Source organism: Mesocricetus auratus, unplaced genomic scaffold (assembly GCF_017639785.1).
Source record: "Mesocricetus auratus isolate SY011 unplaced genomic scaffold, BCM_Maur_2.0 Super-Scaffold_100691, whole genome shotgun sequence".
NCBI lineage: Eukaryota > Metazoa > Chordata > Mammalia > Rodentia > Cricetidae > Mesocricetus > Mesocricetus auratus.
Window position 1 is genome coordinate 60,335,673 of NW_024429267.1, and position 16,340 is coordinate 60,352,012.

The 16,340-nt window shown below is 47.0% G+C and overlaps 1 protein-coding gene across 6 annotated transcripts in view; it reads right to left on the reverse strand.

The window, feature by feature from the left end:
• The window catches only part of Fyco1 (FYVE and coiled-coil domain autophagy adaptor 1), a 77,216-nt gene that overhangs the window by 32,693 nt on the left and 28,183 nt on the right, over nt 1-16,340 (reverse strand). For all 6 annotated transcript variants that reach the window (XR_005874678.1, XM_040739583.1, XM_040739582.1 and 3 more), the window contains exons 8-14: nt 13,081-15,405; nt 10,764-10,856; nt 10,248-10,366; nt 7,000-7,167; nt 4,406-4,555; nt 3,557-3,759; nt 599-743 (exon numbers count right to left, since the gene is read on the reverse strand). Coding sequence is in view for 5 of the 6 variants with exons in the window: in XM_040739583.1 (XP_040595517.1) it covers nt 599-743; nt 3,557-3,759; nt 4,406-4,555; nt 7,000-7,167; nt 10,248-10,366; nt 10,764-10,856; nt 13,081-15,405 (3,203 nt within the window). In the remaining variant the exon portion in view is untranslated. The remainder of the gene's footprint in view (nt 1-598; nt 744-3,556; nt 3,760-4,405; nt 4,556-6,999; nt 7,168-10,247; nt 10,367-10,763; nt 10,857-13,080; nt 15,406-16,340) is intronic.

The following is a 16,340-nucleotide window of genomic DNA, read 5'->3' on the forward strand; positions in this document are numbered from 1 at the left end:
TTTGTCTCATGGATTCATAGGGTGTCAGTACATCTTAAATGATTTTAATTGCAAAAGACCTCTAAGGAGGTGATTAAAATAAAAATCTACCAGTGTCCTGGCATGAAATGGAGATTAAAGGACACAGGTAAAAATCCAGGATGACCATGTAAAGATGCTGCAAGAAGGTGGCCATCTACAAACCAAGGGAGAAGAAACCTTCTCTGCCAATACTGTGATCTTTGATATCCAGCCTCCACAATAGCAATAAATTGCATTTCCATGGTTTAAGTCACTCAACCTGTGGTCTCTTGCCGTGGCAGCCTGAGCTGACTAACATAGTTGCCTAACCCAAAGACTACCCTAAGTGAAGATGCTGAATCAGGGCACCACACACAGTTCCTAGGAACTTTCTGATACAGTATCTTCCTGAATGTTTCCTGAGAACTGTCACTTTTTAAAAAAGAGCCACCCTACTCTGAATACTGTTCTGAGACATCTTCCCTTGGCAGAGACGGCTAATCCTGCTTCTAGCATCTTATTTTCCTGGTCCTTTGATCAGAAAGTAAAGAACAGGCACTTAAGGACTACTTAGGAAATGGAGATGGCATCTACTCACTGTTCAGCCATATTTGGGTCCATTGAATCTGTTTCAGTGGGTGTTTCAGGCAAGGAGGAGCCAGATTCTTGGATCTGGCACAATTCTTCATCAGTGATGATGTCAAACACAGCATCATCTGGTGGTCTGCAGACTGAGTTTACTCCTGGGTGGTGGTGACAAAGCAGGAGAGAAAAAGACATACATGCCATTATGCATAAGACTGGGGATAACACAGGGAAGTGAGGGTGCTGCTATGGAGAACAAGTTAATGGAATAAATCTTAAATAGTCTCCTAATTGACTGCTATTCCATTTAGGTACTGGGACATTCCAGGAAAACAGAGGGACGACAGAAGATTTTGAATATACAGCCTCAAGACCTCTCTCAAAGACAGAGTAGAAGTTTCAACTACTTCCACATCCTCTAGGACCCCTATTTAGAAGGAAAGCAAAAAATCTAACAAAACTGTATCAGATAACAAACTAACAAAGAAAATATATTGATCCAACGAGACCCTGCTCCATTAGACATAGTCAGAAACAATCTGAAGTAAGAGATTGTTTGACTTGCATCCCCTCCCTGATTCTGGTCCACTGTTGGGAAGAACAGAACCTCTCTTTGTCCAGGGAGCTGCAGGAGGCACTGGGCAATCTTGCGTTTAACCTTGACCACTCAATAAGCAGGTCACTGTGCCAATCAGCTACCCATAGACATGTATCATGTTAATATAAGGTCTGAGGCAGAAGGGAAAAAAAAGCAGACAGAAAATAAGAGAAATCAAAACAAGCAATCTCAGAACCCTAACACAGTATCACCTCGTTGTCATCTGTACACAGTGAGATAGCACAAGGGAATTTAGGCTATTTAGTAAGAACAGTTTAGCTGTCTTCTGCTTTAGAGGTAATGTTTTCCTCTCAAGTCTCTGTAACACAGAACTAGAAGAACTGACAAAAAGAACCCAATTACACTCCCAAATCTGTTTCCCGAGGTTGACAAAGGATAGGAAATGGGCAAGAGATGTATAAAATAATGATTACCAAGGGAAAAACAAAGACCAGAGTAAATTGAAGCTCTATCATGTTCATGGATGGAAATGGACAACCCTTTATTAAGATGTCAAATCTCTCCAAGCTGTTCTCTAGGTCCAATGAAATCCCAATGAAAACCTAGTCATGATTTATTTTTAGAAACTGAGAAACTTATTCTAAAAGTTATATGTTCAATAAACAACAAAATTGGAGGGCTTTCTTTGCTTGTCAGTAAGATGCATTAAGAATATATGGTAACCAGCTGGACATGGTGGCACATGCCTTTAATTGCAGCACTAGGTTGGCAGAGGCAGGCAGATCTCTGTGAGTTCAAGGCCAACCTGGTCTTCAAAGTATCTTCCAGGACAGCCAGAACTGTTTCAGAGAGAAACCCTGTCTCAAAACACACGCACGTGCACACACACACACACGTAGAGAAATCAATTCTGTCTTAAACAACAAAAAAAAAAAACCCAAAATTCAAACAACAAAAAAACCATAGAATCTATGGTAACCATATAGTAAGGAATTGGTGGAAAGAAAAGGCACACAGATGTACAGAATGAAACAAAGTCTAGATACAAAGTCTAGATACAGACTCAAATATGTGAGGTAAGTTTTTTGTTTTACTTTGTTGTTGTTTGCAACTGGCTTTTGACAAATATACCAAAAGCAGAGAGAGAGAGAGAGAGAGAGAAACTGGGATTCAATCTAGTGCCTTTTGCATGCTCTGCCATTGATTGAGCCACACCTCCAGCCTCAATAAAAAGGCAATTCTGAGGGAAAGAAAAATAGACTAATGATGTTGGAAGTTTAGACAAAAAGCAAAAACAAAACCATCCAATACTCTACTTATATATTATCACCTTACTCCCAAACTAGCTCAAAATTGGTTACATACACACACAAAATCTTAAAAGAATGAGTAAAACGAGAGCTGGGCTATAAAATGAGTCCCTGTCACAAACAAACTATTCACTCAACCACCCACTCATCCAACTTCACTCCCAAGAAAAAAAGTCTCAAACCCAAAAGTTTTAGAAGGAAAAAAACCTTTTGAATACAAGGGAAAACAAAGTTAGATGCATTTAAAAAACGGATACATAAAACATGATATAAATATTACTTTATCAAAACTACAACTTCTGCTCTTCAAAAAGCTGTAAATTGGGAGAAAACATTTATAAAACATATCTGATAAAGAACACATGTCCAGAGTATGTAGGACTTGTGAACTTCAGTTTTTAAAAGACTGAGAAAGATTCAAAGACCCCAATGCTATGTGTGAAAAGCACAAGTCCCGTTCACAAGTGGTAGGGATCACTGACCATTTGAAGAAGAGAGGAACAGGGTTCTGTAGGGTTCTTAGGCTGCATCTAGGCTGAGATCAAAGGAGAGTTCACCAGGACTAACTGCGGCTAGCAGTGATGCCTGAACAGAGAAAAGCCCATCTCTGCCATCTCAGCTCTGATCCTTGGCTCTACACCTAAAGTCCAGAGTTCAGAAGACAGTCTGGGTCACCTGTTAGGGAGATTTGGATGCAGAAGTAGCTGAGGTGGAGAACAAAAAGAATACATTCTCCTTGGCCATTAAGAGAAAGGGAGAAAGATATTGACTACTGAAGGCACAATTGCTGGTCTTATGCTACCACAGGGCAGATAATGGATATCAGGAAGGAGGTCCTAGAGGACTGATTCTTCAATATATGGAGTGTATTCTACTGTAGTATGTGTGTATGTATACACACTCATATTAAATTACACTCAGTCATGGCAAGGGAAAGTTACTTGCTTATCAACCCCAATAATATAAGAAAGTTTTAGGCTGGTACCAGGTAGTATATATGTAGCATCTCTTAGACATCTAAGTTTGAATGAAGCTTGCTCAAGCTAATTGGCCGTAGTGAGAAAGCAGTGACACCTATGAACCCAGGAGGCAGAGTTCTGACCTTGGGCCTGAGAGCCTGCTTCAGCTGGTGAAACCATGGGGCTGGGCTCTCCCTGGCTAGTGCCAGAGCCACTGCTATCAGGGGATCCAGGGCCTTCGCCGAATTTCTGGAAGCAGGCTCGGCAACAGCGTTCCTTTTTGCCACTGGGCTTAGTCACGGCATAGTTGTTACAGCAGTAGTAACAGAAGATGCGGCCACATATCCTGGGAAGGAAGCAAGCACAGGCTGTGAGAATTGTGCACAATGGATTGTGCATCACTGAGATCTGCTAAGCACCAGAACAGGTTTCTGTGTTGGGTTCCTGATAGCCCAGGACTCTCCAGACTTAGCTCTGCACTCAGTGTAGTGTGCTGTAAACCCATTTCATAAGATTCTGACAAAACCATCATGGTGAGTTTAGTAGAGAACGGTTTACTTTCATAGGCCCTCAAGGCAGGGAGAAAAGGTCTAATTAACATCAGGCTACAGGTGTGCATTCCACATTTACTGTCTGCAGGGGTCTTTAAGAGAGCACTAAGCTGTAGCCAATTCCCAATGTGCCCTTTCTCTTTACCTATCTTTCCTAGGTGCTAGAAGGATCTGTATTCTCCGGCACCCTCTGCATTGCCCCATAGGCTCAAGAATAGCTAAAGGATTGCTGGTCTCGGGGTATACACATGCCTGTGAGTTCCTTTAATCCCACCCACATTTCTCTTCAGGGGGCCTTGAGTGTCCTGCTTTTCTTCTGCTTCCCCTGGTAAGCAAGCAAGTGCTTTTCCTAGATAGATGGTTATGGTAACCACACTAATCTCAGATCCCTCACCCAGAGTCATGTCCTGATTCCAGTCAGGTGAGACGCCTGCTGCTAACCTGCAGTGGTGCCGCCGCACTATCCAGCTGAACTCCCTCTTGCAGTCATGGCAGTGGTTGGCTTCCATGTCCCCAAGACCTTTTTCTTCAGCACTGAGCTTTTGCTGGAATTCCAGTGCATCGGACTTTTGCCAGAGAGCATCTTTGTCCCTGCAATAAAGAATCCACAAAAAGCAGAGAATGACCCCTGCTTCATTTCAGAAGGCTGATATCAAATGTTCCAACCCACAGAAGCTAAATCACTTTCCTTGTAAATGACCTCTTCCCTACTTGAGGAATCTAAAACATAGGCTCTCTCTGCTGACATCTCCAAAGTCACCCCAAAACATTGGTTCTTTGACTCTATGTATGTAAGAGCATGTAAAAGGCACATGGTATATACAAAAGGCTGTGTCACCCACAAAAAACTGCCAGCACTGATACACCACTCAGGTATCTAACACTAAAAACAAATTACTACTGGAAATAGTATGCCACCAAGTTGATAATGAGCTTGCTACAAGTGTGCATGCAATTTGCAGTTTTCTTGCATGTATGTTGGTGTACCATGCCTGTACAGTGCCTGTGAAGTGTGAAGAAGGCACCTGACCCCCTAGGACTGTAGTTAAAGATAGTTCTGTGCTGCCTTGTGGGTGCTGAAAATTGAACCCAGGTCCTCTGGAAGTGGATAAGGGTTAAGAACATAAGAGATGGCTGGCTTTTTTTCAAGGACACCTAATTTTTTTTTCTTTTTGGATTTGGTTTTTTGAGAAAGAATTTCTCTGTAGCTTTGGAGCCTGTCCTGGAACTCACTTTGTACAAGCCCAGGCTGGCCTTGAACTCACAGAGATTCACCTGCCTCTGCCTCCACCATTGCAGGGCTAAGGATACCTAAATTATAAGGAGACATGAGGACTCATCTTCTGGACCAGCTTGTTCTTGCAGTTACTCCACAGAACCTGACCTCGATATCCCTAGGAAGCCATATACTAACACCTTGGACTGTGAGAATGCTACTTGGTTTTTCTCCTACATTTCTCAAGAAGACACCTAGAATTCCAATGAGTGAGTAGATCTAGGCATATTACACTTATGACTGCTACTACCACAAATGGAAGTGAGTGAGATCTTATCTGCCTTGGTTTTATCAAGTGTCTCTTGACACATTCATTTTTCAAGGTATACTTATATAAGAGCTCGCTCTTGTCTTGGATGCTGGGTGTGGTAGTACACATTTTTAATTCCAGAACTCAGGAGGCAGATAGGCAGGTAGATTTCTCCGAGTCTGAGGCCAGAATTATCTACATAGAAAGTCTCAGGTCAGCCAAGGATACATAGTAAGACCCTGTCTCAAAACAAAATACTAGCCGGGTGTTGGTGGCGCATGCCTTTAATCCCAGCACTCGGGAGGCAGAGGCAGGTGGATCTCTGAGTTCGAGGCCAGCCTGGTCTACAGAGTGAGTTCCAGAACAGCCTCCAAAACAATACAGAGAAACCCTGTCTCGAAAAACAAAACAAAAAAACAAACCCAAAATACTGCAAAACAAAGGAAAAGGATTTCTTGTCTTGGAAATTTGATATGGAGTGTTCATAGATAAGTAATATTATATCTGGGTTTTGCTTCAAAGCAATCTAGAGGTGAGAAAACAAAAGCGGCCATGGGTTGATTCCTGTTGAGGTTGAATGATGTGTAATTATTATGACTCGAGTTTGAAACCCCTCATGTGTTTGATCTCTTGGCCCCCCAAAGCTAGTGGTGCTATTTGAGGAGGCTGTGGAACTTTTGGGATCAAAGGCATGGCTGGTGGAGGTGGGTTATGGGGAGTCTCTACTTTCTCATCTGCTAAGACAGGGACTATTACTACTGCCTTAAACTCCTACTGCCATGAACTGAGCCAATCCCACTGTTTTGCTTTGCTTGCCAAGACTGACTGAAATTGTCTGGACCCTGAGCCAAAACAAATCTTTTCTCTCTTAAATTGCTTTTGTCAAGTGTTTTGTCACAGGAAACACAGAAGGACAGAAGAACAGAAGGAAGGAAAACACAGTTACAATATTTTATCTTGCATATTTGATTCCTTTAAGAAAAAGTTAAAGTTGTGGGTTGACTTGCAAGCATTTAACAACCAGGACATTTCACATAAAAACCTAGCTTCCCACATCTGTCTTGGAAAGTAAGGCACCATGGCTACTTTTGAGTGGCAAGAGTAGAACATACTGGGCCCCTCAGAGTCCCTTCTGCTACTGGGTCCCTACACGGGCCCCATACTAGGAAAAATGGGACAGTACAAGAGGAGAAGGCGGCTCATTGGAGATGGGCAAGAGATGGAGAAATGACCAGTTACTAAATGTCATTTTATTGTCGTTCTTTGTTAGGCACCCAGAGTTTGAATATAATCCTGCATCCACACAAAAACCCCAAACCACTGCTGTGATCAGGGAGAGCCAGCCTTCAAGACTGCCAAAGCCTAGTTGGATCCTGTAGACATATGGCTCCCTGACAGCAGACCTTGAGGAGAAGGGCCCATTTCCACGGAGCTGCCATTTTCAGAAATGTTTTATTTTTCTTAAGAAAAGCCAGTCATAGACAGGGTCCCCAGCTGCCTGACACTCACCGGAGCAGCTCTATCAGCCGTTCCTCAAGGTATCTCTTGGTTCTGTTCAGGTCGTCTAGGTCTGCAAGCATCTTCTGGTCATTCCTTTCCCTGTTTGTCACCTCCTGGCAGAGTTTATTGTAATATTCTTGGATTTTTGATGTGGCCTTTTCAAGTTCCTTCTGAGTTCTGGGAGAGGAGAAATACATTTTCCTGGTTAGCGCTGACATTTAGCTTCCTGGAATCTCCGGGTTCTTGGCCTGCGATGAGAGGTCCTGCTGCTGCTGGGCCTTTCCCTCTTAAGGTGAGCCTTGACATGCTCACAGGTTATGCATTATCCCAGAATCCAAGACTCTTCTGACCTCCCCTTCAAACATGAAGGGGTATTCTGGGATGGCAGAGACAGTCCAGGATGCTAACATACTCAGTGAATGAGACATGCCACTCCTGTAAGAATTCCTGGACAGGATTGAGGCTGGGAGGAGCCAGATGGGAAAAGGTTTATGGGGTGGGGATGGAGGATGAGCAGGGATGAAGAGTCAGGACATAAAGGAGAGGTGTGGTCTCTCAAAGGTGGTTATAAAGAGGGACCTTGCTCTCAGATGTCTTTGGAACTCTGTCTTGAGGACAGTGCTGGGTCTTTAGAAGGCTGTCTACTTGGTAAGTCCTCCAATTTTCTGAAATTCTGTTCTAGACCCTGTGGAATCTTAGCACACAGCAGAGTGGCTGGTGGAGCTGGCTGTCTGCCCAATCCCACACATTCTACATGTAGCTTAACTATCCCCTTAGGTGGATATAAACACCATGACCCAGTAAGGTATCTGCAAGAACTCCATTAAACAGAAGTTCTCTAGAAAGCTCACACTGTTTGCATGCTTTCCAGCCAAGTCTAATACATGGCTATCAGAGGTAATCAATGTCCACAAAATGATTTCAGGGCACATAACACAAAACATCAAGGCAAGTCTAATCCTAGGCAGATGAACTGTGCAACTCTGAGCAGCTAAAACAAATCCTGAGAACTGCCACATAACCATTCTTATAGCATTTTGTTTTGTTTTTTTAAAATGGGTCTCATTATGTAGCTCTGGCTGACCTGGAACTTGCTATTTAGATTAGACTGGCCTCAACTAAAAGGAATCCACCTGCCTTTTGCCCCCAAAATGCTGAGATTAAAAGCATGTGTAATAGTAGAGCTGACCCTACTGACCAGAAGGCAGGTGATCCCCCTTCCCCTTCGCACCTATGAAAGTACATAGGAGATGTGGCCCACCCCTCCTCTGCATATGGTGGAATGGTTGAGGGAATGAAGACCTCCCCACTCCCCTCACCACCTTCGGATGGGTGGGAAAGCTGACCCCGGGGTAATGAGGGTGGGAGAATCTGCATTGCACCTCACTGGCACCCTACCAGTAGAGCTGACCCTCTTCGGGGGTGGGGAGGGAGGTGAGTTGGCCTGGAGGGTGTGAGAGTGGGAGAGCTGAACAACCCCCCATCAGCCATGTAGTGGTATGGGTGAGGGAAAGATATCCCAGGGACATGAGAGCCGGAGAGCTGGTCCTGCCCCTCACTGGCTACTGCACATGGGGAAGCAAGCCCTATAACTCACCTGGGGAGCACACTAGAGCTGACCCTGTTGGGGGTGAGGGGTGGGAGATGCAGGTGAGCCAGTCCTGTGGATGTGAGCAGAAGAGCAGCACCTGCCCCGTCTCTCATATGCCATGTAGTGACATAGGTGGGGGAAATATGGCCTCCACTCCCCACCGTCAACTGCGGCAGGCATTGGGGGCAAGAGAACAGAAGAGCTGGCCCTATCTCTAGCCAACTGTAGCTATTGTGAGACTGGGCCATATAACCTGCCTAGGCAAAACAGTAGAACTGGTGATGTGAGTGTGGATGAGCCAGACCAGGGAATGAAAGCAGAGCTGGCCCTGTTCCTCGCTGCATGCTGCATCAGGTGCGTTAGCTGGGGCAGTGCTGGAGACTCACCCTGGTGACAATGAGGGAAACACGGTGGGCTGACCAACCCAGCTATCACCCAGGCCCAGAAACATGGCTATGAGTTAGCCTTCCTCCACATCCACCTAATCTATGAACTGCTGGAGGGGCTGGACCTGCAGAGCCAAAGCTACAGGATCCTCATGACACAAGACAATAACAGGGTATCCAGAAGGAGTCCCATTGAGGGCCCAGTATCTGTGGAGCAGTAGAAGCCAGAGGCCTAGAGCCAGACCAACAATCCGCTGCAAGAGCACTTACAAGACGTGTGGACTATACTGTGTGACTCGCTGGGCCACACTACAGCTTCCATGCCAAGATTTTCTTTCTTCTTCTTCCTTTTTGTTTTGTTTTGAGGCTACACTTTTACATTTGGGGGGAGGGTCACAAGGGCAGAGAATGGGAAGATGAGTGGAACCAGGATGCATGATATAAAATTCACAAAGAATTAATAAAAAGTTTTTTAAAATGTGATAGTATACCCATCTTTCATTCTTATAGTATTTAAAAACACCAGTTCAAATCTGTCCTCTGTTTAAATCACACAAACAAGACCTAGCTAGGTGCTGTAAGAAACAGACCAGTCACTAGGCTTCTTCACTGAATCCAGAGCCAAGCAGGAAGGCAGGTAGCAGGAGAAAAGGGATGGGTACAGGCTTAAGACAATCTGTAAACTTGCTTTTGCTGCTGGTACCCAAGGAATCTGTTCTCAGCAAGCCCTAGCTGCACTAGCTGGGCCCCATCTCCAGAAGTAAGCTCAGGTTCATAACTCCACCAAGCCTCAAGCTGAGAGTAATAAGCTGAGGAGAAACTAAACTCTCTCACAATAGGTAATTGTAAGTTAAACATCCCTAATTTGAAAATCTGAAACCCCAACTGCTCTGAAATATGAAAATGCCCTTCTGCTCCCAAGCCTTTCAGCTTAGGATGCTCAGCCTGCACATGCAGCATACAGAACAATCAATGATTGTTGTTACTCCCAAAAGCCTCATGCTCTAGTGGTGCCTGCTTTTGGTTTTCTGAAAGTATACAGTTAGTGTGCACCTTGCTGGAGGTAAAAAGCGCTACCAAGTGAAGGGTACCTTGCTGCCTGTGGACTATGGCAGGAAGATGTCTGACTTTCCTGTGGCAAGTTTCTGGCCCTGTGCTTTCTGATGGCATGACTTTTGAAGAATTACCCCATCTAGCCCAAGCAGCTGACTTTCCGAAAGAAGTGCACCTACCCACTCCCTGAAGATCACCAGCAGCTGTGTGGGTGACCCGTGACTGACCTTTCTAGGCTTATTCGAAGAGTAGCACTTTCTTCGTCTTTGTGCTGCAAAGTGGCCTGGCACTCTGCAAGGTGGCTGCTGGTAGAGTTCAGTTTCTCCTCCATGGCTGCCTTGGTGACCTGGTATAGGATATCCGGGAGAAGACACAAGCTTACCTTCCAAGGAAGAAGAGACTGGTATGCTACTCACACTTCCTGACAGAGCTACTTCTAAGGGAAGGTTTTGTGCTGCAGCTCATGAGGCCAGAATCCTGCGTTCTCTATTTGTGGCCTATGACCCACTCTTGAGTGGTGTGCAGTGGCATGGAGTGAGGTTACTAGTGGGACCAGTGCCACTCCAACAGAGGTGACTAAGGACAGTTTCCTTTTAGCCCAAAGTCTAGGGAGTGGAAGGGAGTCATGACATAGATTTGGGTTATTGTCTGAACCAATGACTGCATTTTGAGGAGCATCTGGCAACAATCCAGTAGAAGCAGACCAGATCCCCTTTCCTTGATAGCACACCTGCCAGGCCCACCTTCAGTTCACGCACAGCCTCCTTAGTCATCTCCAGTTGCCGGCTTTGCTCTTCTAGCTGGGCCCTGAGGCTCCCACACTCTTCATTGGCTGCCTGGGAAGGAAGAGGAAGGCATCATAAGAGAGAGGTTCTTGCTCTGGGACTCCTTTACCTTTATCACCCAAATGGTTTCTAAAAACACAACTGCACTGTTTCCAGAAATGGCTCCTTAGCAAGCCTCTTCTCTGCTGGTGACAAAATACTTGCAAGGGGAAGAGTTGAAGCTTCTTCCTCAAACAGAAGAGCCTCATGGGACTTCTTGGGGTGGGGAGGGCACTCTTAGAAAGGGGCAGGAGAGGGTGCAGAGTGGGCTGAGAACACAGAGACCTAGGTACAGACCCACTAGGATACGCACTGGAAATCAAAGTACTGTGGCTACTTATCCTGTTCTTATCTTCCATTCTCTAGCCCCCTTTCTTCATGCAGAATCAAAGGCCATGGTCTACTGGGGTCTCAGGTTCGTCTGCTTTAAGGGACTTAATCTTTCTGAACTGAGCCAGTTCCCTACACCCTATCAGCCATCAGGAGAGCACTAAGAGAAGCTGATTATTTAGTAGACACTACAGCCAGGACTCAAGATGTCATAGACGGGTGACCCTATGGAGGATGGAGCTCCAAAAGATGAGGCAGGGCTTAGAGGCTGAAACTTGCCTGTGGAAGGGGCTGTACACAAACACACAAAAGGGGAAACTGCAGGAGGGTGTGTGCACTCTTTGAGCTGCTGCTGCTGCTTGCTGCCTTGTGGGGATATGGAAATGCGCTATTAGATCTGCTGAGAATTCAAATGAGGTCATAAAACTTAATTTGTGTACACCTGATCTGCCAATGTTGGCTACTAATTTTTAAAAAAAGTTCTGTGTGGGCCAAGATCTGTCATGGCCAAAGTAGGGGCTGTTGTAATTTTAAAAAGCACTGTGAGAGGATGGAGACAAGATCCCCTGAATGGATGGGGAACACGGCGAGGGGTGGGGGGGAGTAGGACCTGGGAAGAAGAGAGGGGGTAAAGAGGAAGAGAGTTGGTCATGGGGGAACAGGAAGTTGAGGGGGTGGGGGTAGAATAGGGGGAAGAGGGAATCATAGGATCGAATACAGATCAGGCACCAGAGCAACCTCGAGTGATCTAAAGGGATAACACCAATTGGCAAGCTAAGCAATAGTGGAGAGACCACCTCGAATGCCCATTCCTGATAATGAACTTGATGTCTATAACCATCCGGGAGCCTTCATCCTGAGACTGATGGAAGCAGAGGCAAACACACAATTAATCACTGAACTGAACCCAAGGAACCCAGTGGCAGAGAGAGAGGAGTGATGAGCAAATTGGCAAAGAATGGGCTGGCAAAACCAGCAGAGACAGCTGATCTGAACAGGGGAGAGCTCTTGGACCCCAGACTGACAGTGGGGAGGCCAGCATGGGACTGATCTGGACCCCCCAAATGTGAGTGTCAGCGAGAAGGCCTGGGCAACCTATGGGGCCCTGAGCTGTGGATCAGTGTCTATCCCTGGTATACAAACAGTCTTCGTGTGCCTATAGCACAAAGAGGGATGCTCTCTCAGCCTGAACTCTTAGGGAAGTGCCTGGACCCTACCCAGAGTAAAATGACAGACTCTGATATCCCCTATGTGGAAGGATTTGGCAACAGGGTGGGGGGTGGGGGGGAATGGGGGGTGGGAGGAGGGGAGGGAGAGGGAACTGGGATTGACATGTAAAACAAGCTATTTAAAATTAAAATAAAAAATGATAAAAAAAAAAAGCACTGTGAGAGATAAAGACACCATGTGACAGAGCTTGGGTGGAGGGGTTTTTATTTGGGGAAAGTGAATGGGAAAAGGGGGGAGGGAAGAGGGGGGGACTGGCCTCTGGGCATCAGAAGAGAAGAGAGGCAGAGAGAATGAGAGAGAGAGAGAGAGAGATAGGTAGAGACGCAGAGCAAAAGAGAGAAAGGAACAGACACAGGGAGAGAGAGAGAGAGACAGAAAGATGGGAGGCAGGCAGGGCCCTTTAAAAAGGGAACATAGTGAATGTGCACAGCTGAGGGCATATCCTGTCAGAACCCCAAGGGCAGACCAGTACATATGCCTGAATACTAACAAGGGCTTCTAGATGAAGGCCATCACTCTCCATGCTCTGCCTGATGTATTTCTGCAAAGAAATGTGAGCTACCAAAGTTGAATGGAACCAGGATATTCTCTGGTCTTCACCTTTTTTCTTGCTGCAGGGCCTTCTGATTGTAGAACCACCAGGTGTACCTTGAGAAATGGCTAAAGCTGGGCTTACCTTCAGTCTGTTCTGGTGGCCCATGATCTCAGCACTTAGCTGGAACTTGAGGGCATCTCGTTCCTGGTGTGCAGCCTCTTGGAGGCTCTGGGTCAGCTGCTCAGCCTGGACCAGCTGTGCCTGTAGACCAGAGAATGAACTAGCTGCCTCCTCAGCTGCCTTTAGCTTTTCCTGCAAGCTCTCCTTCTCTTGCTGTAGTCCCCTCACTTGGAGCTCCAAGCCCTTTCGTTCTTGTAGTGCTGCCTCTTTAGTGTCCTGGAGCTCATGGGCCAAGGTGGCCAGGGCCCCCTCCATCCTGTCCTTTTCGGCTGTCAGGGCACAGACTTGTATGCCAAGCTCAGCTGTGTCTGTGTTGGCTCGGTGCAGCTGGTCCTGTAGCTCCGCATGTTCCAGGTGGGCTCCCTCAGAGCTGCACCTCACCTGTGACAGCTCTGCATGCAGGGCTTGCAGCTCTTGCTCCTGCTCCTGGGTCTTGTAGATGCTCTCTTCCTGCAGTATGCCTTCACGCTCTGAGCACTGCAGCAGCTCCTGAACATGGGCCCTGTTAAGGGCTTCGTTCTGCTCTTTCAGTTGTTGCACCAGAGTCTTATGCTCCCTCAGGACTGCCTCAGTCACACCCAGCTGGCTCTGTAACTTGTCTCGATCACCCAGGGCCACCTGGAGCTTGGCCTGGAGGTCCACCACCTCATTCTGTAACCGCTGGGCCTCCCCCCGGTGAACTTCTAGCTGTGCCTGAGACAGGGCCAGTTGGGCTGTGTTGACTTGGGGTAGGCTGAGTCCCTGGTGGCCTTTCTCTGCAGAGAGGGCCTCAATCAGCTGAATCTGCTGCTGGCACTGGTTCTCAAGGGCCCTGAGCTCCTGGTCCTGGGCCTCTGTCCGGAGCCGGCACTGATCTGCCTCTTCCTGCAGCCGCTGGCACTCACCCTCCTTACTTTGCAGGGCGGCCTCCTTCTCTGCCACCTGGGCCTTCATTGTCTCTTTGACTCTCTTCACAGCCAAGAGGCTTGCTTCCATCTGGTCTCCCAGGTGCCGGATGCTGGCCTGCTCAGCTTCCAGGGAGGCTAAGGAGCCCTGGATGGCTGCCTCTCGCTGCTGCAGTGCCTTGTAATCAGTTTGCAGGGCTTGAAGTTTGCCTTCTAGGAGCTGGTTGCGCACAGCCATGTTCTGCAGCTCCTTCTGAAGCTCCTGGTTGACCTTCCCCAATTTCTCCTGGTCTCCCCCTGGCACTGTGGTATTGCTTACATGCTCTTTGTGACGGTATTGCACCTCCTCTTCTAGCATCTCCTCAGTCTGTGGTGGGACAGAGCTCAGGGGGACCCCACGCACCTCGGCTAGCTGCTCCAGTGTGCCCACTTTCTGGCTGAGACGGTCTCTGTCCTGCACGAGCTGCTTCTTCTGCTCCTCCAGGTCGCTCACAAGCTGACTCACCTGTGCTAACTGGGTCTCTAGGAGCTGCAGCTGCCATGTCAGAGACTTGGCTTCCTGCTCCCGTAGCTGCCTTTCTTCTCGATGCTGCTTTGCCTGCTGCCTGGCTTCTGCCAGCTCCTCCTCCACAGAGCTCAAATGGGCCAGAGATTCCTGCAGCTGTCGCCGGAGTTGAGCTGACTCTTGCTTCTTTGCAGACAGCTCCTCCTCAAGCGGGGCCACAGCCTTCACTGAGTGCTCTAGACCAGCCCGGGCCTCCTCCTTCAGCTGCAGCTCCTTAGCCAGCTGCTCTAGCTTGATACTCTGCTGCATGTTTAGTTCCTGGGCCTTGGTGTTCTCTCCTTCCAAGGCTTCAAGCTTTCCCTTTAATTCCTGGAACTCCAGGGCCATGTCAGCAGGAACAGGCTCTTGATGAAACTTCCTGTCCTTCTCAGCCCTGGCCAGGCAATCTGAAAGGCTGGCTAGAAGTTGGTTCTTCCTACCCAGGGAGTCTCTTACAGCCTCAAGCTCCTGTGCTAGGGTCTCAAGCTGCAGGGCTGAGTAGTTGCTCTCTTTCTTGTCTACATTCAGCTCCAAGGCCTGCAGACATGTCTGTAGTTTCTTCACTGTAGCCTGGATGACCTCCCCCTGCTTCTGAAGCTCTGCCACCAGGCCCATGAGGCCAATGGTACCCTCCACCATAGGGTAGCCCCTCTCCTTCTCGACCTCAAGCTGCTCCCCTTGTCTGCTGATCATCACTCGAAGTGCTTGGTTCTCCCTGTCTAGCTGCTGTACATGTTCTTGTAGCTGTTTCTCCCGAACCTCCAACTGGTCCAGCTCTAGCCGCATCTCATCAAAACCTTCAAGTCCTTCATTGTTGAGAGGATTGTTTATGTCAAACCCGGAGGCCATCTCCTGAGTCTAGGAGGAAGTAAAAGACAGGAGATTTCAGAATGAAGCTGCCCAGTGATTTGGATAAGTTTTTGTGTTAAATGAAAGTAGAAGCAAAAACAAAGGGATTACCTAACTTAGGACAAGCTTTTAAAGCTATTCTAAAAACTAGAACCTGCCACAAGGTCCAAGCACATTCAGGGCCCCACAAACTCCTCTGATAAGCAGAGTTACATCTCTAGCCAGGCTCTATCAGCTTTATGAATTTAAAGGACATTGGTTCTTAGAAAATCTAAACTCAGCTGGGCGGTGGTGGCACACGCCTTTAATCCCAGCACTCGGGAGGCAGAGGCAGGCGGATCTCTGTGAATTCGAGGCCAGGCTGGACCGACAGTCTCCAAAACAATACAGAGAAACCCTGTCTTGTAAAACAAAAAACAAAAAAAGAAAATCTAAACTCAGTTACACTGAAATTATGGTTAACCCAGTGTATTATACCCATAGCAGTCCTCATCTGTCTGTCTGTCTGTCTATCTAATCAGTTTTTTGAGTCATGGTTTCTCTGTGTAGCTCTGGCCATCCAGGAACTCGATCTGTAGACCAAGCTGGCTGCCCAGAGATCTGCCTGCCTCTGCCTCCCGAGTGCTGTGATCAAAGGTGTATACCACCACGCCCTGCTCATCTTTTCTATTTTGAATACTTTATATATAGTGAGCAAATAAATTTCTATTCTATAGCTACAACAGGCTCACATTTTCAGTACTTCCCGATCCAGTGTTCTTAAGCACCCTTTCACTTGCTCCTCCACTTAGGACCAGGGTGGTTTCACTACCCCTCTTACAGAAGAAAGAGCTGAAGCTTCTAAGTTAAGTAATTTCCCCTTAGCTGAATGCTGGTAGGTGGCAGGGTCAATTCTAACTTCAGTGATAACCTGTATCTTGTATGATACTTTAAAAATATTTTAA